The 27447-nt window shown below is 63.1% G+C and overlaps 3 protein-coding genes across 4 annotated transcripts in view; 2 read left to right on the plus strand and 1 right to left on the minus strand.

Annotated features, from left to right (window-relative positions):
- Nucleotides 1–1123: 1123 nt before the first annotated feature.
- MRPL2 (mitochondrial ribosomal protein L2) lies at nucleotides 1124–2860 on the plus strand. Its single transcript, XM_050895085.1, has 6 exons — nucleotides 1124–1379; nucleotides 1478–1619; nucleotides 1709–1824; nucleotides 1914–2024; nucleotides 2368–2441; nucleotides 2531–2860. The coding sequence occupies exons 1-6, from the start codon at nucleotides 1124–1126 to the stop codon at nucleotides 2741–2743; spliced, it is 912 nt and encodes a 303-aa protein (XP_050751042.1). The 3' UTR covers nucleotides 2744–2860.
- Nucleotides 2861–4359: 1499 nt separating this feature from the next.
- Nucleotides 4360–18085, plus strand: LOC127015264 (cullin-9-like). Its single transcript, XM_050895082.1, is given in 31 exon segments — nucleotides 4360–4963; nucleotides 5761–5915; nucleotides 6284–6802; nucleotides 6944–7090; nucleotides 7410–7601; nucleotides 8102–8276; nucleotides 8279–8485; nucleotides 8708–8909; nucleotides 9219–9426; nucleotides 9531–9724; nucleotides 9877–10094; nucleotides 10254–10485; nucleotides 10882–10987; nucleotides 11305–11535; nucleotides 11700–11790; nucleotides 11873–12044; nucleotides 12247–12352; nucleotides 12720–12815; nucleotides 12904–13079; nucleotides 13597–13730; nucleotides 13810–13986; nucleotides 14262–14377; nucleotides 14881–15063; nucleotides 15398–15555; nucleotides 15917–16127; nucleotides 16226–16391; nucleotides 16545–16577; nucleotides 16580–16689; nucleotides 16869–16986; nucleotides 17426–17622; nucleotides 17703–18085. Coding segments are annotated over 31 exon segments (5910 nt in total). The 5' UTR covers nucleotides 4360–4368; the 3' UTR covers nucleotides 17988–18085.
- A 202-nt stretch (nucleotides 18086–18287) lies between these two features.
- Nucleotides 18288–27447, minus strand: part of LOC127015265 (phosphofurin acidic cluster sorting protein 1-like) — a 68212-nt gene continuing 59052 nt past the window's right edge. Inside the window, exons 10-24 of one of the 2 annotated variants that reach the window (XM_050895084.1) lie at nucleotides 24840–24933; nucleotides 24455–24526; nucleotides 24018–24148; nucleotides 23762–23894; nucleotides 23533–23637; nucleotides 22030–22136; nucleotides 21566–21720; nucleotides 21348–21458; nucleotides 21158–21242; nucleotides 20349–20391; nucleotides 20204–20246; nucleotides 19960–20101; nucleotides 19544–19767; nucleotides 19255–19368; nucleotides 18288–19154 (exon numbers count right to left, since the gene is read on the minus strand). In XM_050895084.1, the coding sequence (XP_050751041.1) occupies nucleotides 19039–19154; nucleotides 19255–19368; nucleotides 19544–19767; nucleotides 19960–20101; nucleotides 20204–20246; nucleotides 20349–20391; nucleotides 21158–21242; nucleotides 21348–21458; nucleotides 21566–21720; nucleotides 22030–22136; nucleotides 23533–23637; nucleotides 23762–23894; nucleotides 24018–24148; nucleotides 24455–24526; nucleotides 24840–24933 (1675 nt within the window). In that variant the 3' untranslated portion in view covers nucleotides 18288–19038. Of the gene's footprint in view, nucleotides 19155–19254; nucleotides 19369–19543; nucleotides 19768–19959; nucleotides 20102–20203; nucleotides 20247–20348; nucleotides 20392–21157; nucleotides 21261–21347; nucleotides 21459–21565; nucleotides 21721–22029; nucleotides 22137–23532; nucleotides 23638–23761; nucleotides 23895–24017; nucleotides 24149–24454; nucleotides 24527–24839; nucleotides 24934–27447 lie in introns of both variants that reach the window. The other variant, XM_050895083.1, reaches the window with a different exon arrangement.

Consider the following 27447-nt stretch of genomic DNA (forward strand, 5'->3'; position numbering starts at 1 on the left):
CAGTGAATCCTGCAGTCTGTGCGCACAGCACCCTGGAAACAGCCATGACTGGGACTTCAGGCTGTCCCACCGCTGTCATAAACACACGCTTCCCTCGGGGGCTCCCAGCTTCTGCCAGCCATCCCTGCGTGGCGGGCAAGAGCACAGGCAGCGAGGCAGCTGGCCCTGCCTGCAGGGAGGCTGCACAGGAGCCCAGGGACCCGGTGCCGCCTGAGGAGGGCGGGAGCCAGCAGGGCCCCCCGAACCAGGGGCTCGCCTGATGCCGGAGGGGGCTGGGTCCCGTGGGCCGCGGGGCACACCCCGCTGGCTCCAAAGTCCGCAGAACCAGCGCCCTTATCGCCAACCTCGCCGGCAGGCGGGAGCGCGCCCCAACAAGCAGCATTACCGCGGCCCGCCGGCTCCGAGCACGACGGTCCCGGGCCGCGCACTGCCCCTCGCCCCCGCTCCCCCGGCGGCCAGGGCGCGCTAGAGCTCCCGAGCCACGCCGGCCCCGGGCCCGGCCCCGCGACGGGGACTCCTCCGCGGGGGCCCCGCTCCGCTCCCGCTGCTCGCGGTGGGGCACCGCCCCCGGCCTCCCCAGGGAAGCCGCGCAGCTCCGGCCAGCGCTGCCTGGGCCCCGCGCGCCCCCTCCCCTCGCCATCTGCCGGGCCGGGGCCGTTTCCCCTGCGGCCGTGCGGGGACTGCCCGGGCCCGCGCCGAGGCGGGCGGCCACCCTCCCCACAGGCCCCGCAGCGGCGGCCAGTCGGTCGGTCGGCAGGCCCCCGGGGCAGAGAGACCGGCCGCGCCGCCTGGCCCGCGGCGGCCGGGGGGACGACCGAGTCCCGAGCGCTACAACCCCGCCCGACCAACCTGCTCGGCGCGAGGTCCCGATGGCCGCCGCGGCGCAGTCGCGATCCCAGTCGCAGCCCCGGTGCGGCGGCGGCGGCGGGGCGGGAACCAAGCCCGACACCACCCGCCCCCTCGCGGCGCAGCCCTTTAAATCCAACATGGCTGCCGTCTCGGCCCCGCCGGCAGGCGCGCGCCACCTCGCGGCGGCGCCGCCAGCCTCCAGCGCTGCGGCCCCGCCCCGCCCCTGCACGCCGCTTCCGGCGGAGCCCCCGCCCCGCGCCTTGGCGCAGGCGAGATGGCGGCGGGATTGTGCCGCGCCTTCGGGGCGCTCCTGCTGTCGGCCGCGCCGCGCCGCGCCCAGCTCCCTGCCCTGCCCCGCGCCCCGCCGCCCGGCCCTCCGCCCTGCCTGCCGGGGGGGGCGCTGGCGGCTGCCCGCCGCGGGCTGGGCGGCTCGGCGCCGCGCTGCACCACCGACCCCATGTGGAAATGCCGGGTCAAGTACACGGTGCGGCCCGTGGGCATGAAGAAGACGGGCGGCCGCGACCACACAGGTGGGCGGGCGGCCGGGGGCGGGCAAGGCTCCGCGGCAGGCGCCTGGGGCCGGTGGGGCGGGGGCGGGCCCGCCTGCAGCCGCTCCCCTCTCCTGCAGGCCGCATCCGCGTGCGGGGGATCGGCGGGGGACACAAGCGGCGGTACCGCATGATCGACTTCCAGCGGCTGCGCTACGAGGAGGGAGCCCCGCCACAACCCTTCACCGAGAAGGTCATCAACGTCCGATACGACCCTTGCAGGCGAGTGCGGGGCGCGGGCTCTGCCCCGGACCCGGGGGGTTACGCCTGTGGTGGGGCCCCCCCCCGCCCACCGTGGGTTCCCCGTGCAGGTCGGCTGACATCGCCCTGGTGGCCGGCGGCAACCGGAAGCGCTGGATCATTGCCACGGAGAACATGCAGCCAGGGGACATCATCAAGAACTCTTCTCACATTGGCAGGATGGCAGGTGCACGTCAGGGCCAGGGGCGGCCGCGCCGGCCCTGCCAGGGGTTCATCGGCTGCTCCTTGCCCAACTCATCAGCTTCTGTCTTGCAGTGTCAGCCAACGAAGGGGATGCCTACCCACTGGGGGCTCTGCCTGTCGGCACGCTGATCTGCAACCTGGAGAGCCACCCTGGGAAGGGAGCGCAGTACATCCGGGCAGCTGGTGCGTCTCTGGGCAGGGGACCCACCATTTGTAGCCAGGTTTGGCTTAGCACAGATGGAGAGGAGGGCAGGGGAGCACCGCTCTGGGTGGCCAGTGACAGGGAGTTGCTGTCCTCCCTTTTCCCCATGTTAGGTTGCAAAACAGCCCCCAGAAAGGTGGGGGCAGCTCTGCCCCATTGCTTCCTGGCGATGCCTTGAGGTGCTGTCTTCAGGAAGAAGTGCTGCACAAAGGGCAATGGCGAGGACTTTGGGGAGTTCCCAGCGTGGGGATGTGCTCGCCACAGGGTGGGATACTTTGTCCTGCTGCTCGGAGCAGCTGCCTCCTCTCCTCTTGCCTGCTGCAGGGACTTGTGGGGTGCTGCTGAGGAAAGTGAACGGGACGGCCATCGTGCAGCTGCCCTCCAAGAGGCATATGCAGGTAGAGGAGCCACCCTGTCCCTGACCTGACTTCCTAGGCACGCAGCTGTGTGTCCCCAGGGAGGCCTGCAGCTCTTCTCTGTCCCCTAGGTGCTGGAGACCTGCGTGGCCACGGTAGGCCGTGTGTCCAATGTTGACCACAACAAGCGGGTGATCGGGAAGGCGGGCCGGAATCGCTGGCTGGGCAAGCGGCCACACACAGGCTTGTGGCATCGCAAGGGTGGCTGGGCCGGGCGCAAGATCAAGCCTCTCCCACCCATGAAGAGCTATGTCAACCTGCCGCGGGTTGCAGCACAGGAGTGACGCCGGGGGCCAATAAAGCATTCTCTATGCCACTGCTGTCGCATTACGGCTGACTTTTCTGCATGGGGCCTCGGGGTGCTTTCCCCACAGGACACATTCAGCTGTGTTCAGCCCCTGGCAGGAGTCGGGCTGCCAGGAAAGATGAGTGTGGGGCTCTGGGCTGCCTTGGCTTGACATTGGGGTGGGTGGGGGTCTTGGTGGGGTCAAACAGAGCTCTGCACGATTGTGCCAAGCCTGACGCCGGGAAAGCCAGGCTCTTCCCCCACCCTCAGCTTGCAGAGCAGTGAAGGCAAGTGGGCAGCCATGCCGTAAGGCAGGAAGGTGGCTGCGAGGCAGGGCGACCTGCTGAACAGCTGGGGAGCACAGTCCTCGGCACCTCCCAGCCCCGGTAATGCCCTCCCTGCTCCTGAGCCCCAACTTCTACTGCCGGCCGCTGCTGCCCCCTTCCCTCGCTGCCCTCCCCGTCCCACACTGCCCTAGCCCGCTGCCCCCCAAGTGCCCCCAGCCCCATGCGATCCCCGCTGTCTACCGGTCCATGCCGTCCCGGGCTCCCCGGTACCGCCCGCCCCAGCCCCGCCCCGCCCCGGCGCAGCGAGGTGGGGCCGAGCCGCTGGCGGGCGAAGCTTGGCCCCGAGCGGCTCCCGTCCAGGCGGGCCGCCGCGCATGCGCGCCCGCTGACCCGGAAGCGGCGTGGGAGCTGTGTTGGAGGTAACGCGGCGCGGCGTGGCCCCGCGGTGGAGGGCGGCGGGCTGGGGCCGGGTCTGGCCTGGCCTGGCCTGGCCTGGCGAGCGCCTCGAGCGGAGCTATCCTGGGACGGTCCCGGGCCTTTCCTTTTTGGGGAGCCCTATTGGAGGCCTCGGTACCGGAGCCCCGAGGTGAAGTAGCGCGGCCTGCCGGCGAGGCCGGGGAGGGGCTGAGGCAGCCAAGCCAGGCCGGGCCAGATAGGGCAGGGCCAGGCGCTTCTCAGTGCCCTGGAAGCTGTCGCTTGGCCCACGCTTAGAAGGAGTTTTACTGCTGCCGCCAGCGGGTCCTGCCCACGCAAGCCCGCTGCCCTGTAACTGTGGTGCCGCGCTGCCCACCTTTAGCAGCTTTTGTCCCAGGAACCGGGGTGGCCAAGGCACAGGCCTGTTCCTGGACTGTGCTTCCAGTCCCGGTTGGGTGATGTGCAGCAGAGCCCTCCAGCACAGGCTTGCACTGGTGCTCAGGACCAGCATGCACACTCCACCTGGCTTGGGGAGCTCTGTCAGCACACAGCCAACTTTTACAGCTGAGCTTCCTGGGAAAAGCTGCCCTCCTTGGGCATTGCTGTCCGTGTTCCTGCTATGCACACAGCCCATTTAACAGTGGAAAGATCACTGTGTCCTGCCCTGTTATCTTCTTGCTGCATGTATGCTGTTTTCTAGGGAGAAAGTGAGCTATATATCATACTTTAGTAGCCTTGTTGTGTTAGAGAGTTACAGCACTGACCTTGAGTACAGCCAGTACAATAACACATTTTATTTGTTACACTGCCACATTACAAGCACTGTGACCCACAGGATTTTCTAGCCATAGCAAAGCCCATGCCTTAGCCACATCTCCCCAGCTCCTGCTTCCCCTCTGTCTCTGCAGGCCCATTTCCCGTCATGGTGAATGAGAGGCATAATGGCAACCTGCTTGTGCACCTGGGAGCCAAACTGCAGGCCTACCCGGAGGAGCTGCTCCGGCAGCGGCGAGGCCATGACGGCCAGCCTGAGTACCTGATCCAGTGGAGTATCGTGAGCTTGGAAGAGAGAGCAGTGGGAGGCAGCAGTGCCTCCTCTGCAGAGACCAAGCCGGAGAACATCTCGATGTGGATGTCTGCAGAAGAGGTCTGTGCCAGCTGCCCGGCGCTGCTGGGCAAGAGGAAGCTGGAAGGGCAGTGGGTGAAAGAGGAGAAGGCAGCCAGCCCGTTTGCTGCAGATGTCCCGCTGGATGAAGCCTCGCTGCTGGAGATGAAGGCTGATGTCAGGAGCCTGGTGCAGCGAGCTGGCCGGCAGATGGCTGAGACTGGGACCCCCGAGTCCTCCATCCTCAACACCATCCACGTGCTGAGCGCGTACGCCAGCATTGGCTCACTAGCAGGTGCCTTCAAGGAGACGGGAGCCCTTGACTTGCTGATGAAGATGCTGTGCCACAAAGAGAAGCAAATCCGCCGCAGTGCCGGCAAGATGCTGAGGGCCCTGGCTTCGCATGATGCAGGTGGGGGCTGCTACTGCTCAGTGCCACTGAGGAGGTGCTGCTGGGCAGCTGAGGGGTGCCAGTCCTTTTGTAGGTGTGGGATGTGTAGGAAGCAGTGTGTCTCGGGGCTCGCTGGCAAAAGGGGAAGAATCAGACTGGAGCTTCCAAGTGGCTCCTGGGTCGTAGTTGTCTGGGGTGCTCTAAGACTTGGGAGCTCTTTCCCCTGACAGGTTCCTGGGCTGAGATGCTGATTAACTGTTAGGAGGACTTAGCCAAGGGGCTTGGCAGAGTGTTGGGGTCCATTGGAAAGGCTCTGGCCTGTTCTTGAGAAGGAGCCTTTCCTCAGGCCGTGGTGGGTAGAGGCTGGTCCTCACCCAGTCCTCTCATTTGAGAGGAGCTGCCATGGCTCAGAAGTGCCTGATGAGGCTTGGGTGCACGTGGAAGGTTGCTAGTGGCGGTGTGTCCCACAAGAGATCTGGCTTTCCCTGTCCTAGTGCCCGAGTTCATGTGGCTCTCCAGTGGGGCAGATGGGTGGCTGATTCAGGTTAAAACTTAACTTTTTTCTTCCGTGGAACCCTGTTTGGGAGTCAGTTATTTGGGGTTGCTGCTTTGGGGAATCTTGCAGCTTTAGGGGTGGAAAAATGCAGTGTTACTCAGTGGAGCAAAATGCTGCCAATCGAGATTAAAGGACAGAACGTGGTTCTAGGTTACACTGAGCAGCAAAGCTGTTCAGACTTGCCTGCAAGTCTGTCTCGCGCAGGGAGGGTGGGATGAGGGTTATCTTTATGGGGCTTGAAGAATTTCTGTTGTTGTTGCAGGGAGCTGGGCCTATGTCCTGCTGTCCCTGAGCCAGCAGGATGGCATTGAGCAGCACATGGACTTCGACAGTCGCTACACCTTGCTGGAGCTGTTTGCTGAGACAACATCCTCTGAAGAGCACTGCATGTCCTTTGAGGGGATTCACCTTCCCCAGGTAGCGGCAGGCCCTGCCAGCCCTGGGCCTGTGGGCTTTAGGGGTCAGGAGGGATGAGAGTGGGGGGCCAGAGCTGTTGTCCTTGTTTGGGACAGGAGGGTAGTCAGCAGTGGGCAGCTGAGCAGGACTGGGTATTGGGAGAGCTGGCACAGGATCTGGACCTGGCTCGAGGCTGGGGGGTGGTGGAGAGGCACATGGAGAGCCTTGTCTCTGAGCAGGGAGATGAGGGTGGGCTGAGAGGACTCTGCTGCTGGCTGCTGGTCCGGAGCTCTCACGGGAGCCTGACTATGGATGAGCAGGTGGCTTGGAGAGAGCTGGGGGCTGGAGGTGCTCTGCAGGCTGGACTCTGACAGCGGTGCTTGTTGCAGATCCCCGGGAAGCTGCTGTTCATCCTAGTGAAGCGCTACCTGTGTGTCACTTCTCTCATGGACAAGCTCAGCAGTGGCGTGGAGCAGGGAGGGGAGCAGCAGGACCGCGCTGTGCCCAGCCTGCTGACTGAGGAGAGGAGCCGTGTGAAGCAGGAGTTTGAGTTCAGCATGGCTATGGCAAACCTCATCTTGGAGCTGGTGCATGTGATGGGCTGGGACGAGAGCCACAAGGCAGAGCTGCTGCCCCAACAGGAGCTGCAGCCTCGTGCCACCCGCTCCATCTTCCAGCACAGGGCCACATCCTGCACCGCTGCTCAAGCAGCCCCCACTCCTCCACCAAAAGAGCCCAGCATCTTCAAGACGCGCTCAGCCTTCCCAAGCCGCAGCAGCTATGTGGAGTACGTGCAGGCGAACCTGGTGCGCGGCATGCGCGTACGCATGCTGGAGGACTATGAGCAGGTCAGCGCGGGTGATGAGGGTGACTTCCGCCAGAGCAACGATGGCACGCCACCTGTGCAGGTATCCTCTGCTGGGAGGGCAGGGGCTGTCAAGGGGCCTCTCTGCTCTGTTGTGCTGTAAGAAGCACACAGCCTTGCGTGGGAGCAGTGGGGTTGGGCTTGCCCTCCCTCAGCTGGGTATGTGTTGGGCTCTCCTCCTCAGGTGTACTGGCAAGCCCTGGGCTGTACATACTGGGTTCACTGGCACATGGTGGAGATCATTGGCCCTTCGGGGCAAGAGGAGCATGAGGGCCAGGAGAAGGGGTCCACCCTGACACACAACCACAAACTGGCAGCAGGTGAGCAGCCTGTCAGCTGGGCCTGCAGCTTTTCTCCCCAGCCCTTCTGCAGCTGCATGCTGGCACTGTGGATTCTGCTGGTTGCTGGATGTCCGAGTGCGTTGCCCTGGCTGGTCCAGGCACTGTGGGAACAGGTTGGGGGAGCATGTTCCGCCTCTCTTGCTGCCCTCCTGTCACCTCCCTTTCCCACAGCAGGCTGTGGGACAGTGGGGACCTCTTCTGCCCAGACGGTCCGCATGAGCTCTTTCCCTGGGGAATGTGGGGTGTGCAGTAGAGGACCGGGGAATTGGCAGAGCTGACAGTGCCGTTCCTTGCTCTGCTCTCCTGCAGTTGTGCAGCCGTTTTTTCTGCAAAGCCCTTTGGGGGCTGTACTCTCTGCCTTACCTGGGGGAGCAGGCAACCAAGGCTGCAGAGGCCCTGAGCCGTGCCGAGTGGTGGGAGCTGCTCTTCTTCGTGAAGAAGGTGGAAGCACAGGAGCAGAAAGAGATCGTCTGTCTCATCCAGCAGGACCAGGGAGAGCAGGTATGGGCCAGAGCCTGCAGTGGGGAAATGGGAGGGAGGGAGCGAGGGAGAACGTTAGGGAAGGGACTGGGCCCAGAGGAGGAGATGGCAAGTGTGAGCTGTGCAGGGACAGCCTGAACGGGGCAGAAATGGGACTGAAATGGGAGGGTGAGTGGGGGATGGCAAAAGCGTGGGGAGCTGGTCACAGCAAAGGGGTGAGGAGAGATGAGAGGAAACGCAGTCTCCCATGACCCTGTAAGAGTGACTGTGTCCAGCGAGGTTTGGGTAGGCGAGGCAAGCCCATGGGGTGATTCTGCCAGTTGCGGTTGAGTGGTGAGTGCAGGTGGAAGGTCTGGGCTGGTGGTAGTTGAGTTGGGGACAGCCAGGGGAGGGTGGCACTGGGGAATGGCCCTGGGGGCCTCTGGCATTGCAGCCTTTCTGTCCATTCTGGCACTGGCCGTCACAAGGGGCGTGGGGTCTGTGGTGAGTCTGTGAGGGTTAACTTGACCCCATCTGTCCAGCTGTTGGAGGTGGATGAAGAAGCCCTGATCCAGCTGTCGGTACCTGCGGAGCTGGCCCAGAAGGTGCTGCGGGTCTTGGAGAAGCGGTGCCAGGGCAGCGCTCAGCGTGACCTGCGCGGCTCCCACATCTATGCCAAATACTTCCTCGGCAGAGGGGCCAAGCAGGATGGTGGGGGAACACTGCGGTGTCCTTGGAGGGTGCCAGCTGCAGGAGCACTGGCCCTGAAGCCATGATGGCCAAGGCAGCGAAGGAAGACCTTTCTGCAGCCACAGTGCCGCCCCGAGCCCCCGCTGCGATGGTGAAGTCGGATTCCCAGCTGTTCAGCGAGCTCCTTGAGAAGGAAGGGCTGTTCTTCCCAGCGGTGACAGAGGAGCAGATCAAAGGTAGTGGCCTGCTATGTGCTGGGGCACACGAACAGTGCTGGAGGCGGCACCGTTGCCTCGAGGGAGGAAGGCTCGGGGCAGGGCATGGGAGGCCAGACACCCAGAGGTTGCCTGGGGAGGGGGGAGCCTGTGGGTGCTGGGTCTGTGGGTGCATGGCACCCTGGGAGTTGCTGGAGGTGTTACTGCTGCCCTGATGCCTGCGTCCCTGCCTCCCTCCGCCAGTGCTGGGCAGCTCCGAGGGGGTGAGCGAGAGGGGCTCGCTGGCCAAGATTGCAGCCGTGGTGGACGTGATCCAGAGCAGCAGCTCAGAGGTGGGGCTGCGCTTAGCCGGGCTGAAGCACATCATGAAGATCCTGGAGGAGGAGCCTGAGTCCAAGCAGCAAGTCGGCAAAGCCCAGGGTGGGCTGGGGACCAGGAGTGTTGGGTGAGCCGTGGGGTGCTGCGCTCCCCTCCTGCTGGCTGGGGAGGGCAGTGTTGGCAGGGTGGCGGACAGTACTGGAGGTGGGAGTGCAGGAGGTGGCAATGGAAGTGTGAAGGCCGGTATGTCCCTGCATGCTCGGCAAGAAGAGAGGTGGATCTTGTGTCCCTTTGTCCCAGGCAGGCTCATTCCTGGGGCTGACCCAGCTGCGGTAGAGCCATGTGGTCAGGGAGAAGGTGGCTGGCAGGGCCTGAGGTGCCGGCGTGCCAGCGGCAGTGCCAGGAGGCTCCTCCTGAGGCATCCTTTCCCGTGCAGGGAGAAGCTGGTGAGGCTAGCAGTGGAGTTGCTGAGCACTGAGGCGGCAGAGAAGGCCCTGGTGGTGGTGATGCTGCGGCTGCTGGCTGTGCTCATGGCGAAGTATGACTGGCGCGTGCCGTTTGCCACGGAGGGTGGTGTGCGGGCTGTGCTGGCCTGCATGCAGCAGCACGCCTCCTCCGCCCTGGTGCAGCAGGCTGGCCTGGTGGTGAGTGGGGCAGAGGGGATGCTGTAGGTGGGCGGGCAGGGTGCAGGCTCGCCCAGATGTGGCGGAGATGCCTGCTGCCCTCCTGACTGCTGTTGACCTTGCAGGCCCTGAAGGTGCTGGTAGGAGCTGTGGTCGGCGAGCCAGGAGGTGCCGGTGGGAAGCCCTTGCCCCTGAACCATGCCGATGCGCAGATGATGCGGGAGATCTTTGCCAGCATCGGCTCTGCCTCCAGCGAGGGCTCGGCAAGCCTGCTGAGTGCCATCCCTGCTGCCATGAGCACCATGCAGAGGGTCCCAGGGTAGGGGCAGAGTGAGGACAGTGGCTGGCGGTAGGGGGGCCCTCTGCATGGGGGGGAAGGGGGGGGCGGGCAAGGCAGGCAGATGGCTTGTGGGTGCAGGGGAGGCTCTGTGCTTGGGGGAGAAAGGCACCCGCATCGCTCTGTCCCTGCAGGGGCTCCTCAGGTGTGCAGAATGGCTTGCTGGTGGTGAACATGCTGATCGACAGCCACCGGGGCCTGGCAGAGCAGCTGGCAAGCTGTGATCTCCCCACGGTGCTGCAGAGCTGCTGGTGGGACGGGCAGAGCACCGGCTGCCCTCACGCGACGCTGGCCCTCAGCACGATCAACCGCCTCGCGGAGCACCGGCTACCCCTGGGCCTGGGGATGGCAGGTAGTGTGCTGCCTGCACCCCCCGCCATGCCATGGCCCCACGGATGCAGTGGGCAGGGCTGCCTTGCCTGGATGCGGGGCACGGATGCAGGGCAGAGCACCCCGCTGGTGCCTCTCAAGCGAGTGCAAGGGCTGGGCCCATGTGTCCTTGTTGTGGCAGGCAGAGAGGCCCCACTGGACCTGAGGGATGTGCGGACGCTTCTGGGTGGCGTGGGGGACGGCATCTTGTCCAAGGACGTGGTGGTGGCCCTGGAGCGGCAGCTCTGCAGTGAAGGCGCCGTCCCCTCTGGTGAGGAGGCCCAGCTGCTGCAGGACCACAGATGCTTCAGGCTGCTGCTGCGCAGCTTTGAGCTGCTGGGGGCGGAGAAGGCCGTGAGCCTGAGCATCCTCAGGTGGGTCCAGGTGGATTTGGTGGGGGTCAGGGGCCCCCACAGCAGGTGTGTGAGTGCTGGTGGTGATGTTGGGGGACATGGTGCATGTTTGTGGGCCCTGGTGGGGCTGTTCTTCACCAGGGGCAGGTGCACCCCAGCACATATGCGGGTGCTGATTGGGGTGTCCTGGGCGCAGGGCCATGGGGGGACAGAGCAGCACATGCCTGGGTGCTGGTGGGGACACGCAGGGGCAGTGCAGCACGTGCCTGGGTGCTGGTGGGGTGCCTGAGGTGCCTGGGAGCCTTGGCTCCCAGTCCCTGTGGGATGCTGGCCTTCCAGGTGGGGCAGGGAAGCAGGGCTGCCTCTGGCACTGCTGTCTGTGTGCCCCGGCCTGAGTGGCCCCCCTCCATCACTCAGGATCCTGAACAAGTTCCTGGACCGTTACCAGGAGGATGCGCTGCCCTGGCATGAGTGTGTGGAGCCCTGTTTGTCCTCCCTGAGTGCCCACAGCAGCGACCGGGAGGTGAGGGGGCCCCGGGACTCGCAGCAGGCAGGGGTGGCTTTGCTGGCTGTGCCGAGCATTGGCCGGGCCTGGCGTTGGTGAAGCGGGGTCCCTGGCTGCAGCAGCCCGGCCTTGTTGTGGCCAACGTGCTGGGAGAGGTGGGGAGCAGCTGCCCTGGCCGCATCCCGGTGGCTGGCGTGCCCAGTGCCGTGCCCGACCAGGCTCTTGTGGGCGCTGCTGCAGTGTCGGGATGGAGGGGATGGAGCGCTGCAGCACCCCGCTGCTGGGGCCTGGTGCATTCCCAGCACCCGCCCAGGCGCTCACGGCTGCCTGCTCAGCAGGTGATGCAGGAGGTTGTTGGCTTCCTGCACCGCCTGGCCACCGCCAGCAAGGACTGCGCGGTGGTGATGTGCCGTGTGGGCACCCGCGAGGCTCTGTCCAAAGCCCTGGACAAGCACAGCACGGCTCCGTCGCTGGCGCCAGCCCTGCTCGACCTGGTGATTGACTGTGAGAAGTACGCCAGCCTCTACAAGAAGCTGACGACCAGCATCTTGGCTGGCTGCATCCAGGTGGGCCTGGGGAGGCCCGGCTGCGCTGGGGCTCTGGGTCTTGGGGCCGTCCAGCTGTCCCCGGCACCGAGGGCAGCCTTCTGCTCTCTGCCTGCCGCAGCCCTGCGGTGGGCGAGGGGAGGAGGACCCAGGGCCCCTGGTAAGAGCCTTGCCCCATCCCGTAGCTGGTGCTGGGGCAGATTGAGGAGCACCGCCGGAGCCACCAGCCCATCAGCATCCCCTTCTTTGATGTCTTTCTGCACAACCTGTGCCGAGGTGAGTGCGGGGAGTAGGAGCTGGACCCCTGTGCCTGACATGCTGGCCTGGCGGCTGGAGGCTCCATGTGCTCTCCGCACAGGCTCCAGCGTGGAGGTGAAGGAGGACAAGTGTTGGGAGAAGGTGCAGGTCTCGTCCAACCCCCACCGGGCCAGCAAGCTCACGGACAGGAACCCCAAGACCTACTGGGAGTCAAACGGCAGCACTGGCTCGCACTTCATCACTATCCACATGCAGTGTGGTGTGGTGGTCAGGTGGGGCTGGGCCGGGAGGACTGGGGGGCCTTGGGGCCAGCAGCCGTGTGGGGAGGAGAGGGCTTTGGGGATCTGTGCGAGCCCTGCCCCAGTGGTCCCTGTCCTGGGGGTTGCTGGATGTGGGCAGCAGTGCGTGGGGCTGGCAGGGGCCAGGGCAGGGAGGTGGGGACTGCCGGGCAGCACCGTGTGTGCTGTGCTGCAGGGAGATGAGCATGCTGGTGGCCAGTGAGGACTCCAGCTACATGCCGGCCCGTGTCGTGGTGCTGGGGGGAGACAGCCCTGCCACCATTAGAACTGAGCTCAACGCGGTGAGTCCCACACGGGCTGCTCAGGCCATGGGGCCCCACGGGAGCGGTGGGCTGGTCCTTGCCGTGCCCCGTGAAGGTCTCGCCCTGGTGCGGGGCCCTGGGAGGTGCCCCACAGGGAGGTGGGGATGGCAGGAGCTGTGCTGCGGGAGCCTCTTCCTGGCTGTAGGCAGCGGGTGCTGGAGACTTGGGCATGGGCTGCCCTGAGGCTGCGAGCCAGAAGTGGGGTCCTGGCGGGGGTGCCCTGTGGCTGTGTAGGGGCTGCTGGGGGAGACAGAGGCCATGGCTTTAATGGGGGGTGGCCAGGGGAGCCTGCAGGGTGGCTGGCACTCGCTGCCTGGCGTGCTGAGGGCTGTCTGCCTGCCTGCAGGTGACCATCCTGCCCTCAGACAGCAGAGTGATCCTGCTGGAGAACATGACCCGCTTCTGGCCCATCATCCAGATCCGGGTGAAGCGGTGCCAGCAGGTAGGGGAGCAGGGGACCGGGCCAGGGAGCTGGCAGTGTGGGGCGTCGGGGCCGTGCCTGAGGAGCTGAGGGTCGTGCTCTCCTGTAGGGCGGCATTGACACACGTGTGCGTGGCATCGAGGTGCTGGGTCCCAAGCCCACTTTCTGGCCCATCTTCAAGGAGCAGCTGTGCCGGCGGACGTTCCTCTCCTGCACTGCTCGGGCTCATGCCTGGTGCCAGGAGATCTGCCAGGACCGAGGCCGACTGCTGCAGCTCTTTGGCAGGTGAGTTGTCTCCTGGCTGTGCCATCGCGTCCCCAGTGTCCCAGGGCCTGGGGGGACGGTGGTGGCAGCCCACGAGGGGACTACAGGGCCAGGAGAGGAGCAGCCAGGTGTCCTACCTGGACAGGGAGGGGCCCTCACTCGTCCATGGCCACCAGCAGTCCCAGAGGGCCAGGACCACCTTGGGGTCCCCCAGGTTTAAGCTGGGCACGTGGGCACGGCTAACCCCACCAGAGAGGGGCTGGCGCGTCCTGACCTGGCGCAGGCAGGATCTTGCAGGCGCAGGTGCCGCACAGCCCCCCAGTTTGGCGGGGGCCGCGAGGGCCCCAAGGCCCAGTGCGGGCAGGGCCCGGGGGCAGCGAGGGGCCCTGGCTGCTGGGGGCGAGTGGGGCTGCTGAGCCATCATGCCTGGCAAGGGGCAGAGCTGGGAGCGACCGCCGCGCTCTGCTTTCCTGGGGGAGTCCCCTCAGCTGTCGGCAGGTGCCTGGCAGCACTATGTGCTGCCCAGTCGCTGTTGCAGGCTGAACCGGGCGCTGCAGCATGAGCAGGGCTTTGCCGACCGCTTCCTTCCTGACGATGAGGCGGCCCAGGCCTTGGGCAGGACGTGCTGGGAGGCCCTGGTGAACCCCTTGGTGCAGAGCATCACCAGCCCAGGTACTCTGCGCTCTCCCGGGCCCGTCCGCGCCGTGCCCCAGTCTGAGGCACCGCACTCTGAGCCTGGTTGGCCTCGCAGACCCCCACGGCATCAGCCCCCTGGCCTGGCTGCTGAGCGAGTACCTGGAGAGCGTGGAGCCGCCCCGTTATGCCACGAGCCGTGGTGCTGTCTTTGGTTCCCGTGTGCGGCGCCTGACCCAGCTCCTGGTGCACGTGGACCCTGGCGGCCCAGAGCCAGAGGAGGCAAGAGCAACTGGTGAGTGAGGGGCTGCCCTCCCATGGGGCTGGGAGGGTGGTGGTCCAGAGTGCCAGGCTGTGGCTGTGGGGATGCGCTGGGGAGCTCTGGGGACGGCTGTGTGGCACAGGAGGCTCCCGAGCTGGGGAAGGCTTGTGGCCGTGCCCCCGCAGTGGCCGTGCCTCCCCGGCATCTCCTCTATCCTGCACCCCTCAGGGAAAGGGGGAGGCTGCTGTCGGTCAGTGTGCGGGGCTTGCCCATGGAGTCGCGCTGAGCCCGGGGTTGTCCCTTGGCAGGTGGGAAGGAGGGGAAGAACAAGGAGGTGCCGGCCAGGGCTGCGAAGGCGGTGGTGGAGAAGTCGAGCAGCCTGTGGGGCATCTCGCAGTGCTGGCGTGGCGTGGTGCAGCAGCAGGTAGAGCTTGGAGAGCTGGCTGTGGGGGCCGGAGAGGGCATGTGGGACCTGGCACCGGGTGGGTGTAGGGGGGAGTGGGGCCTGGCAGTGCCCTGGGAGCGTGGGGAGGGTGCGGGGCTGTACCTGGCCTCCGCGGGACCCGGAGGGGTGTGGGGACAGCCCTGCTGTGCTTGCCACCCTGGCAGGGCTTGGGCATCAGCCTGCCGCTGCACCCAGACTGGTGCTGCAGGCCGGGAGACAGGTATGGTGTCGGGCTACTTATTTCCTACTGGGCAGCTGCTGCGCTTCTGTCCTGCCCCTGCAGCCCCTGCCCAGCCCTCGGGGCTGCACTCTCGCCTCGCTGCAAGCTGTCAGTAGCCTGCGGCAGCACTGGGGCCTCTAGTCGGCCCCTGGCCGGGACCCAGGCAGTTGGTGTCGGCAGAGTGGTGTTGGCTGTGGATGTTCCCGCGGGCCACAGGCGCATCCTGCTGCGGGGCTCACCCCTCTCGTGGCGCATCCCACAGGTGCAGCGGTTCCTGGAGGCAGCAGGGCAGGCGCCGGACCTTGTGGAGCGATACTGCGGGCTGTACCAGCGCCTGCGTGGTGCCACGGAGGAGCTCTTTGGGCAGCAGGCTGCCTTTGTGCTGGCCCTGGGCCAGGGCTTCGCGGGGGCTTTGCTGCAGCTCTCCTTCCTTACTGCCCTGCATGTGAGTCGAGGGAGTGTGGCTGCTGGGGAGGCTGCCCTGGCCCACGGCCTCAGGGTGAGCTGCGGGTGGGCGGTGTCCTGGCCCCCTCACCGAGCCACGGAGCCCTGCCCTGCCCTGCCCTGCGGCGGCCCTGGATGGTGCCCAGCTGCGGGCGTGTGGCGCTTGTCATGGCGTAGCCCTAGCGTGCTCCTGCCTCGGGCTGGTGCCTGGGCACCCTTGGCCCCTGCCCGAGAGCCCCAGGGTTTCCCAGCTGCTCCCCCCAGGGACATTCCCCCAGCCCGGCCCTGCGGCCACCCGGTCAGCCCCCTCCGCAGCCAGCCCTGTCCTTCTGCAGGTGAGTGAGCAGTTTGCCCGTTACCTTGACGGGCAGATCCAGGAGCTCCACGGGGCTGCGGGCAGCGCAGGGCCACTGCAGCGGCTGCAGCAGATCCTGGAGCCCTTCGTCGTCTTCAGTGGCCTGGAGCTCACCCACACCTTCGAGCACTTCTACCGGTGAGGGGTGCCGTGTCTCCACGGGACCAGAGAGCCTGGTGTGGTGTGGTGTGGCATGGTGAGGGAGGCGCAGGCAGTGCTGAGGCCGTGGCTGAGCCTGGCCTGGTGTGGCAGTGGTGCTCCCGCTTTGCTTTTCCCGGCTCTGGTGTGTGGAGGGAAAGGCTGTGAGGGCCTGCGGGCGCTGCCAGTCTGCGGAGGCACATTCCCTGCTGGTGACAGGGAGGGGAGACAGGTATTGCTGGGCCCGTGCGCCTTGGGGTGAGGCCAGAGCTGGGGCTGTCTCTGTCTCCGTCTCCTGGCGGGTGGCTGATGGCCACGGGGCTCGGGCCGGCCCCTGACCTGACGCTGGCGGCTGTGGCAGGCACTACCTGGGGGACCGGCTCCTGGCGCAAGGGCTGTCTTGGCTGGAAGGAGCCATCGTGGAGCAGATCGGGCTGTGCTTCCCCAGCCGCTTCCCTCAAGAGATGCTGAGCAACTTGGCTGAGTCGGAGGAGCTCCAGCAGCAGTTTTACCTCTTCCAGCTGCAGGAGCAGGACAAGCGGCTGCTGGAGCTGGACACGGGCTTGGATGAGGTGAGCGTGCTGGTGGGGTGGGGAGGCTGGGGGCCACCCACGTTCCTCACAGGGATCCTGAGGCCTGTCCTGAGCTGCCCTCGTGTCCGCGTGCCCAGGCACTGGGGAGTGCCTCGGTGGCGGATGTGCCGGAGGTGAAGGTGCTGGCCCTGTCCCCGCGCTGCTGGCCCGTTTCCCCGTTCTGCTACATGGATGAACCTGGGAGGTTTTTCTCAGCGGCGCTGAGCTCCCCCCTGGATGAGTTTGCTGACTTCTGCAGGCGGAGTGAGTGTTGCGGCTGTGGGTGTGCGTGCGGGTCTGGCTGGGGCCAAGGCCCTCCACAGCAGCTCAGCCAGAAGTGGCGGGAGTGCTGGGGTGTGGTGGGAGTGCCCGGTAGGGCTGGTCCCCGGCCGTTGTGCTGATGCTGTTCTCTGGCAGGTCAGAGCCAGCTGGGCTGGGAGTGCACGAAGCCCGGCGGTTGCAGTGGACGTGGCTGGGCCATGCCGAAGTGCAGTTTGGAGACTGCGTCCTCCACGTGTCCACGCTGCAGATGTACATCCTGCTGTGCTTCAACAGCGCCGAGGTAGGAGCTGGGGCCACGGTAGGGTGAGGGAGGCAGCGGATGCTGGAGTGTGGCAGGGCCGTGTCCTCCCTTCCGGTGGGGTCTCCAGCGGTGTTTGGGGCACAGGCCCCCCTCTTGTTTGGCTGGGCCTGTGGCTGGTGGGTCTTGGCTGGCCATTCCGCTCCCATGCCCTCCTGCAGGAGGTGGCTGTGGAGGCCTTGCTGCAGGCTACGGGGCTCCCTGCTGACCTGGTGGACCACGCACTGACACCACTGATCCATGGCGAGGGCGTCCTGGTGCGGAGCTGCATGCCAGGAGGTGAGTGTGGGGCTGGGGCACCCCTGGGGAGGTGTTGGTCTGAGCCCCAAGTGGGTGCTGGGGTAGGGGTGCATGAGCTTGCAGGGGAAGCGAGTGGGCTGGGGTGAGTCTGTCTGTTGGTGCTCGGGGCACAGGTCTGTGTGTGAAGTTGGGGCCTGAGGCCATGTGTGGGGCTGGGGCTTGGGGCTGTGCATGGGGCGTGGGTCAGCATGGGTAGTTGGGTCTCAGGTCTGTGTGTGGGGTTGGGGACCGGGGCCAGGGGTTTTGTGTGTGGCTGTTGCTTGGGGCTGTGTGTGGGGGACAGGGATGGGGCTGACACCTGTGAAGGCAGCAGCGGGAGGCCCAGGGTTGGGTCCAGCAACAGCCGCACATGTGTCCTGGGGCTCCTTCAGGGCCCAGTTCGGGGCTTGGCTGACCCTGGGTCGGGTGCTAGCTCCAGGTGTGCTGCGGCTGAACCAGGCAGCCCTGGCCCATGCCTCTGGCCACCCCCTGAGGCTGCTGCCCCAGCAGAGGTACCTGTGGGCAGAGAGGGCTGAGGTCAGCGCCCTGGAAAGGAAGAGGAACGTCCTCTGCTGCCTCATCACCCGCATCCTCAAGGTGGAGAAGCAGCTCCACATTGACAACCTGGTGTTTAGGGTATGGAGAGCTTGAGGGGCAGAGAGGGGCCTCCTGGGTGCTGTGCCGCACTGCAATGTGGGGCTCCCTTGCTGCTGTAGGTGACTGATGCCTGTCAGAAGGGTGAGTTGGGGCCAGGGCTGCAGTTCCTGGGCTTCTGCTGCCACAGCGTGGACGTGCTGTCCTGTGTCCTGCACCTGCTGAACCAGGGCTATCTGCGGCGCCAGGAGGAGAGGCCTCATGTCTTGGAGTACATCTCTGCTGAACCCACAACACCCCCTACCTCCCAGGTCCAGCCCCAGGTTGCCTTCCAGACTGTAGAGATCAAGACAGCAGCAAGCCCGGCCTCTGCTGAAAGGAGACAGACTTTTTCCACTTTCAGGTAGACAAGGACCTGGCTGGGCTGGGAGGACACAGGCTGAGTCCAGTCTGTCTCTTCCTGAATACTTGTGGGTTTTATTTTAAATAAACAAGCCAAGCTCCACCCAGTCCCAGTTCATAGTCTGTCGGAGAGCTCAGCTGGCCTATGGCTGGGAGTGTGGCCAGGTCATACCACTGGTTGCTGTGCTCTGACAGCTGTGTTTGCTGGAGTGGTGGTAGTAGCTGCACCCTGCCCGCATTTGTTCTCTCCCAGCTGTGCTCGGCCATGCCCTCAGGCATGGAGGGACACACACACACCCCTGCCATAATGGTACCAGCATTAATTTATTAAAATTAATCCCGAAAAGTAACCATACAATAAATTTAAAAAAAATAGAATCTTGTAAAAAAAAAAAAAACCCAGGTGCCCCCAATGCCACACCTCCAGCTGGCAGCACCATGGGGCACAGCTGGTCCGGAAGGGATGGGGAGATGAGGGGGACAGCCTCAGCAGTGGTATGCCAGCCTCAGCAGCAGGGCTGCAGGGGGACTAGAAAAGCTGCTGAGGCTCAGCCCCACAGGGCAGGGCCAGGCACAGCAGCGCAAGGCTGGCACCAGGGCAGTACAGGGTTGGTGGGCCCTGCTCAGCACCTGCCCCCCACCATGAGCAATCCTGCTCGCTCCAGCGCTGGGGAACCTGCCTGGCTCCAGCCCAGCTGGGGTCCTGGCTGGCTGGGGAGCTGGCCTGGCAGGCGCATCTGGGGAGAGCGGGGCCCAGAGCCCTTTCTGGGTCCCTGCTGGCTGGTGCCAACCCTTGTCCCACGCTGCTGTTGGGGGTCATTGGAGGCAGATGGCATGGTGCCTTGGCTGGTGTTGGAGAGTGCACGGACCCAGTCTCACTGGCCTCACCTTCACGGGTCTTGGCCCACAGGGAGCGGTGCGGGTGTGGTATCTCCCTCTGCAGAGCAGGCAGGGGCTGGGCCGCAGAAGAGAGGGGACAAGAGCATGTCTGTCTTTCTGTCTCCCTGTCTCCTCCTGCAATCCTCTGCAGCTCCATCCCAGGGCTGCCCCTGCATCTCACACAGTCTTCGAGTAGCCAAAGATGCCCACAGGGAAGTACTTGACATGTGTTGGCCACTGTGCTGCCAGCTGGAAAAACTTCACATCGTTCCACTCCACCCCATCTATGGAGACTGAGAGGAGAGGGTGCAGTGAGGCGCAGCCTCGCCACAGGCAGCCTGTGCTGCTTGGTCTGCTCCCTTACAGCCCCGTGGGGCTTGCACGTCCCCTCACCTCGCAACATGGTGTTCTGGTGCTTGGCTGTGCAGATGAGGCGTGTGATCCCTTCGATGACTTGGCTTTTGGGCTCCAGGTCCTTCTCTTTTGGTTTCTTGCTCAGGAACATCACTGGGGGCCGAGGACAGATAGGACCAATGTTAGGATGTCCCCACCTGGCCCTGGGTGGGAGCCATCACCCCAAGGCTGGCAGCACTGACTGGCTCCTGCTGGGCTCCCCCCCTGCCCTTTTTGCAGTGGACTGTGGCCCCACAGCTGGAGAGCACCCCAGGGTGGGCTTGGTTACCTTTCTTGTTTTTCTCCTTGGTGACCACGGTCATGGCCATGGTGCTAGGGGGCACCAGCTCCCCTGTGCCAGGGATGCGGCTGACCTGGAGTGAGCGGAAGTTGCTCTTGAGTGTGTTCTTGATACCCGTCTCCCGCTTCTCGCCCTCCTTCTTCCTGTCCAGCCCTTGTGTTGTCCAGTAGTCCACCTGCAGGCCCATCACCTCCACACCAGGGCTCAGAGACCTAGGCAAGATGGGCAGCACCGTGCAGCACACAGGTGCTGTCCTAGCTCCTCTCCCTCCCCGTAGCCCAGCTGCAGCCTGCCATGGGAGCACACTGGCCCAATAACCCCAGGATGTGGCAGCCTCGCCAGTGAGCACCTCAGACCCTCCCACCCCAGCACCCACTGCCTCAGGCTGAGTGGGGCTTCCTTACCCAGCACCCGAGAGGCCACTGCTGACAGACGGGGAGGGTGGTGGGGTGCTCACAGTCTCCTTGCCATAGGGGGCCGCTCCACTGGTGGCTGGCGCTGAGCTCAGCAGGGAGGAGGTGCAGACTGTGGCATCATCCGAGTCCACTGGGGAGGAAGAATGTGGGTCAGGCAGGGCTGGGGGACACCAACAAGGGCCTCTGCACAGTGGAGAAGGGAGCCAGGGACTGTAGGTTCCCAGGGACTCACCGGAGGCGCTGAAGGACTGCTCCACCAGGCCCACCTTCACCACCTGCAAGGACAGACAAGTCAGCTGATCCCCAGCATCAGCAGGGCTGTGCACTGCCCCTCTCCCCCCAGCTCCAATTGCCCACTGACCCCTCAACACACTCACCCCCACAAAGGGTACAAACTTCTGGCAGGAGTCCTCATCAGGGCTGCACAAGGAAGAGAGGCTGGTCAGGGTCTGGGTGTGTTGAGCACGGAGTGCCATGCGGCTAGCCTTGTGGCCCATGGACCCCCCACACTGGCAGGGGCCAATGCTGGCTCAGGGCCACAGGGACTGTCTCCTCTGCCCTCCCTCCCATGGGACCCCCTGTCCCCGACATGGCAGCACAGGGCACACTACACAAGGAGGCAAGGAGTCGGCCCCTCCAGTGCTGGGAGAGGGCTTGCATGCAGGAGGGCAGCCCTGCCCCGCTTTGGGGCCACAGCTCCTCTGCACAGCAAAAGGCATGAATGCACATGGGGGTAAGGGGGGGGAGAGGCGGGGCAGGCAGCGGCACAGCAAGCACAAGCCAATACCTGATATAAAAATCAAAATAGAGACTTCTCTTCCTTGGGTGCCAGAAACCAAGAGAAGGGAGAGGTGAGAGTGCAGCTGGAACATGAGCATCAACCCCTGGGCAGCACAGTGCTGGCTCATGGCCCCCAGCCCAGCCCAGCCCTGGCAACCGGTCCCCACCGTTGGGGCTGTCACAGCCCACAGCTGCTGGAGGGGCCGAGTGCACCAAGGAGTGGCAGGGGATGGTACTGCAGGCCTCTCACTGTGGAACCCCAGCTCCCCTCAGCACCACGCTGCTCGCCAGCAGAGTAGAGCATGGAGCCTCACTTGTTTGTTCCCTGTCTCCCACAGCCCTGTCCCAGGCATAGCCCAGACTGGGGCCGCACGAGGCAGGACAGGCGCCCCAGGGCCATGCTCACCTCTTCTGCTTGTACGTCAGCATGGCTTCAGAGATGGGGAGCTGGTGAGAGAGGCTGGCTCCAGCGATGAACTGGGTGACGCGGCCTGCAATGTCCACAGTGTCTGTGGGCGCAAAGAGCCGTGAGGGCCTTGGTGGCAGCTGGGCTCCCCTTCAGGGCACTGCTGGCCCCAGCCTACCCCGCTCCTCACCTGCGATGGGTGGCTCAGCCCTGCTGAACAGCTCCCGCCATGCCGTGTCCAGGAAGAGAGTGCTGTATTTGTTATCCACTGAGGCCAGGTACTTGGCCAGAGGGTGAGAGCCTGTGGGTGAGAAGGGCAACATTGGCTCCAGGCAGGGGAGTCCCAGGACTGGGACTCCCTCCTGTGGGAGAGGACAATCCTGGGGCCGGGCTCGCAGTGGCTCTCACCCAGCGGCACAAGCAGGAAGCGAAGGTAGTTGAGCCAGTCAGGTGTCTTGCTGGCCAGCTGCTCCACGAAGAAACGGAGGACTACGCTCAAGTAGCTCTGGTCCCCTGCCACCACCACCTTCACCGGGGGAGGCATGTGGGAGTTACAGTTACAGCTGCCAAAGGGAGAGAAAAGGAGACCGTGAGGGATGCGCAGTGGCTCAGCAGGTGGGACAGGGGACGTGCCCTGCCAGGCCAGCCAACCCAGCATCAGAAACCCGTTGCTGACAATTTCCAGCTTGCTGAGCACTGCCATGGGCACAACCAGCACTGGGATCCCCCACTTTCCCCAGGGCCTATACCTGCTCCTGTAGTTGTGTCCACAATCCCAAAGGGTCCTAACAAGCCCTGGGGGAGCCAGGGCCCTTCCCAGCCCTTCTTTGCAGTCATAGGGAGCCACCAGGCTGAGCCCAAGCTGTACTCACTATCGCTGGATGCGCGAGACAGTGGTGTTGAAGGCTGCCTGGATGTCCGCCACGGAGCAGGTGGATATGACCAACTGCTTGTGCGCCTGGAGCTGCTCACTCACGTACTGCCAATGCAGAGAGCTTGGGTTAAGGCACCCTGGGGGGCATGGCTCTGCTGGCCAGCACCAGCCCATGCCTGCCCTGGCCCCTCTGCCCCCTGGGATAGAGCTGGGGCCCCTGTCGCCCACCCATGCCATGTGGGGAGGCTGAAACCATCAGGTCACCCCTGGCTGCATGCCTGAGCATCCCCACTCCTCCCAGCTCTGCTCCAGGGGGCTGGCTGCCCTAGCCCCCTGCTCTCGCCTTTGAGCACAGCAGTCACCACCCTACGATGGCAAGAGCAAAACTGTCCCAAGAACCAGGCTGTGCTCCTTGAGATAAAGGGTTTGGTTCAGGGATCCTCTGATTTAAATCCTGCCATCCCACAGCAGGGCCCAGCTCTAGGCTCAGTCCCCCTCTGCTCATTCCTTTCTCTTGCTCTCTCCCACTGTGGCATTCCAAAATCCTTCTGTGCCTCTTCAGGTGTCTGTGCAGCTGAACAGTGGTAAAACAAGCAGTCATGCTAGACAAGAGGGCTTAAAAGATGCCATGACAGGGTCTGGGAATAGGCATTGCTCCTTTTTTCCCCATCAAGACAAGAGCGAGAGCAGGAGCACGCCAAGGATGCGTGGCTTGGGTCAAGACTCCACCACCTCTCACTGAGAAGCCCTTTCTTCTGCCACAAACCCTGCCTTGATTTTCCAGCACTGTTTCTGGATGTCAGATGTAGCTGCAGGATCCCAAAGGGGTCTCACCAGTGCTTTATATAACTGCTGTTCGCATGTTTGCACACATGTACATGGCCCTGCTCACCTTCAGCAGTCAACTCCTCCATGCATGGGGGAGGCAGGTGCTCATCAGGGGCTGGGCCCACCCTCCCATGGGCACGATGGTGATCAGTATGAGGCAGGAAGGCCTCACATGCCTCCCTGCCCAGAGACCCCAGCTCTCACAACGCAGTTAATGCTCCCTGGTAGCGGTGGGCTATGCTCTCCCACCTCTGAGTGGGAAATGGCACCTCTGCTGCTTCCTAGGGCCTGGTGCCAGCAGAAGTCGTCTGGCACCTCTGCCAGGGCATCCAACAAAGCTCTGACCAGTGTGGTCACTGGGAGCCAGGACCAAGCAGTGAGGGCACAAGGTATAGTCCGTTAACCAGCCTTTCTGGGACTGCCCAGGGCATTGTGTTTTGAGGATCCAGCAATGCTGGTGTGTGGCACATGACGGAGGAGACACACCAGATTCTTGTGTCTGTAGCTCAGCACTGTGCAAATGCACTGTCTCCCCGAAGGAAGGGCCACGTTGGGGGAGAGGAGGGCACAGCTGGTGCCAGTTTCCCTAAGACACCCTGCATGGCTGGGAAAATTCCCTGGGACCCTGCTTACAGCTCCCCCCATGCATCCAGCTCCCATCACACCTACTCACCTGCCCCTGCCACTCAGCGACATTCACCAGCACAATGCTCTCGGGGAGCTGCTCGTCTGAGACCAGGATCTGGTTCAGCTGATCATAAACAGACTTCCGGGGCACCTACGGCAGTGTCACCACAAAGGTTAACCCCAGCCAGCCACCTTGGCTGCTCTGCCCATGGCTGAATGCCTGGCAGAGCTCTTGAGTGAGAAGCCTCCAGGTGAGGCGGCTTCCAGGGCCTCACCTGGGTGCTGTGCCATGAGTCTGGAGAGCTCTCGCTGTCCAGGCTGCTGGTGCGGCCACCCTGTCCCTTTGAGCTCTGCCGGTCCTTCACAGAGGTGCTGCGGGGACGCCACAACTGCTTGCTCTCTGCCTTGCTGTGAGCGAGAAGCAGGAGAGGCAACACTGTTGAGGAAATCCGATCTCCACCAACCCCCATTCCCTCCAGGGAGCCAGCGTGAGCCCTCTCAGCCCTGGCATGGGGCGCAGACCCGCCTTACCTGGGGGACACGGCACTGGGAAGCTCGGCTTTGGTCCCGGGGCCCAGCTGGGCCAGCCTGTCCACACTGCCCTCCCTCGTGGCAGCCTCTGCAGGGGCCAGCCATGAACACGACTCCTCTGTGGCCAGCTCCTGAGGGCCACACACAGTCACTTCACACACAGCACTCTCCCTGCCCTGCTCCCTGCACCCATGGGTGCCCCCATCCAGGATAGGCCTGGTGGCCCTGCTGGAGAGCAAAGCCTGCAGAGCCTCAAGGTGGCTGGGCTGCATCTCCTGCAGACCCTAACCCTCCTTCCACTCTTGCTGCTCTCCAGCCCAATCTACTTGTCCCCCCAGCCCTGCTCCTAGGCTGGTGGGCACCCCTGGTACCCCAGAAAGCAAGGTGGGGCCTGAGGGAGCTCCAGCCCCACTCCACATCCTGTAGCCTGGACTCACCACCGCAGGGACCTCCACTCCTGGCTCTTCCTGTGGTCGCAATGCTCCTGGCTTCCGCTTGTCTGCCTCGCCCTGGGGGACAGGGAGTGGGGTCAGAGCAGGATGGAGCGCCCCGAGCAGGGCAGCTGCCAGTGACCCATGCCTGGCCTCACAGAACACACACTCCCACAGGGGAGCCTGGCGTCCCCCTGGGAGTGGCCCCAGAGGATGCCCCCCATCGCTACCTGTCTGCCTGTGCTGGGAAAAAGAAGAGCAAAGAAGGGAAGGGACAGTCCCAGGCAGGTGCTGCCAGGAGCTGTGGTCTCAGAGGGAGCTGCAGGCACCGCAGGGATGCTGGGCTGGCTGGGGAGGGAAGGGGACAAGAGGTGGTGGTGGTGTAACTCACAGGGCTGCCCGACTCTTGATCCTGCCCTTTCTGGCTGTGCAGACTGCCGATCTCAGTCTGGGAACCAGAATGAGAGACTCCCTCAAAGAAACGCCTGCAGAGAAACAGACAGACGAACGGACGGACGGACGGACGGACAGACAGACGGGAGAGAAAAAGGCAGGAATAAGAGAGGAACAAAGTCACCATGATCACAGCACACCCCCGCTGGCCTGTCCCAAGCACAGAGCACTGTCGAGAGGTCCCCAGTGGGACACAAGGCCAGACACCCAAGTGTCCGAGCGACTCATAGCCTAGGAGCAGACCTGCCAGCAGACTGCTAGCCCCACACACCATGGTCTGCTGCAACAATGCTGGGTGCAGGGACAGGACACTTCCAGCAGCAGCTTCCACCTTCCCTTTCTGCTTTCCCCTTTCCGGAGGCTCTGAAGACCACAGTATTGCACACAGAACCACACCTCAGGTAGCACAGCAGCACAGCAATGTTCTGTTTTGTTCCCCAGCACTTAAATTTGCCTTTTTTTAGGTCTTTGAGCTGATGTTTTGGTAGAGCTGCACAGTGCAACTCCAAGGTCCTGTTCCCAAGTCACAATGGTCAACACAGGAACTCCCTTGGGGCAGCAGGACCGTCTCTGCCACCACAGTGTGAACTTCCACCTTTGTTTCCCCTTTTTCCACCCATTATTTATTTGCCAAGGATCCCTCCACATCCTGTGGGCTGCTCAAAGACCAGTCTTTAGGAAACAAGCAGGCTCTATCACTGGATCGTGCCTGTCAGCTTTCCCAGGACCCTTGCAGCAACTGCAGCCCATCTGCAATGTGTGACTTTCCTGCAGGAGATCTGAGCTAGCTTCCCTCTAAGCTGTATGTATGTATTTGCTCACTAACTCCCAGGAAAAGTTTCTCCTGATTTGCCTGGTGTGCAGATGGGGATACCAGGTTGCAGGTTTCCAGCGATGGCCACAGGATATAGATGGCATAGGATATAGAGCAGTTCTTCTGTTAGGACTCTGCCAGAGTTTCCTTTGTTTTCCATTGTCCTCATCTGGATATATCTGCAGCTTTCTGCAGGATACCTACAAAGCTCTGAACATCCTGGTTGCTCCTTTTACTTTCCTTTTAACATGTTTCGTCATTTGTATACAGCACACTGTGCTGCCAGACACAACAGTGTTTGTCAAGTTCTTTGCTTTTACTGCTCCTACAAGGACATTTGATCTCAGTAAATGATGGTCCCCACCACAGAGCAGCTCTTCAGCAGCAGTGTTCATACACTGGCTGGGAGAAATCATGGCTCAATTTTCCTCTCACTGGCTCCGTGACCAGCTGCTTCACGACATGCTCATTTACCAAAGCTCCAGGTTTAGAGTTGGAATTGTGCCCCGGTGGGACATTTTCTGCAGGTCACACAGGGATAAATGATGTCTCCTGTTACTAATATATTTCTGCTCTCTCCACCCCTCCAATCCCTGCTACAAGACCTCAGGCATTGTCACCACCCTGTACAGTCATGACTCTACACTTGCCTTTTCTCAGCCAGCAATTTCAATCCATACAGATAATGTTAATAACTTAAGAGTCAAACCAGAGAAATATGTAAGTTTTCTAATAATTCACCCCCCAATCAGCAGCTCTCCCACACTCCTCTGTACTGTCCCAGTAATCCCACCAGAACATGACATACCCCTGGTGCCACTGGCACCTCAAAAAGATATCTTCATCCTCTCCTTTTTCTTAGACATTGGATGCGTCTAGATTGTGTACACTTGGTCTGGCTTTCAACACCCCATTTAAATGGGGCTGTCTTCCCCTTCCCCATGGAAGCTGTGTCTGTTTCTGCCCTCTCTCACCTGCAATTCAGAAGCTTTCATCCCTAGAGGATGTGTCACACTGAGCACAGAGCTCTTCTGCAAGTCTCAGCTTTCCCTGTTCCTCAGTTTAAAGGCTCTCCTATAGGCACGACTGAGTCTGAGTATCAGCAGGTTAGGTAAATCTCAGCCCTTCTGCACAGCCTCCTGTTTTCAATGAATTAGCCCCCTCTCCCCCATCCATCTTCCCAGTCACCTATGGAAACCTTTGCTCCTTCACCTCCAATCTCCAATCAAAGGCTCTGACTGTTGAGGTCATACCTAACAGCCTCAGTTCTAGCTCCAGTTTCGCCCCAGTGCAGGAGCAGCCTACAGCTGCATGGCCTCCCTGGCTGATCAAAAGGATGGCTATGACCTCCCAACACCACTGGCCCAATCCAGGGCACCAGCCACTGCTCACCCTTAAGGACTACCTTAATGCCCTTGCTCCACAGAGACCTTCACATTGTCTAGCAAAGCTGTCTATGACAATAAATAAATCCAACATGAGGATCACATCTTGAATTTACAGGCTGGGTTGGAAGGTCATCACCAGCTGAGAAGGCTATGCAGGGCCTTGGAACCACGCAGTCTACAGTAAAGACCTTGGCAGTTGGCTCCCACATCTCCTTAGAAAAAGTACAGACCCAGTAATGTGAATTCAAGGGGATAAACACTCAGCACTGCCAGAAACTGAGGCACTAGAGAGCAAACCAAGCTAGGGACACTTTGTGAACAGGCTGAAAACCAGCCCAGGGCCC

This window comes from Gymnogyps californianus, chromosome 3 (assembly GCF_018139145.2).
Source record: "Gymnogyps californianus isolate 813 chromosome 3, ASM1813914v2, whole genome shotgun sequence".
Classification (NCBI taxonomy): domain Eukaryota; kingdom Metazoa; phylum Chordata; class Aves; order Accipitriformes; family Cathartidae; genus Gymnogyps; species Gymnogyps californianus.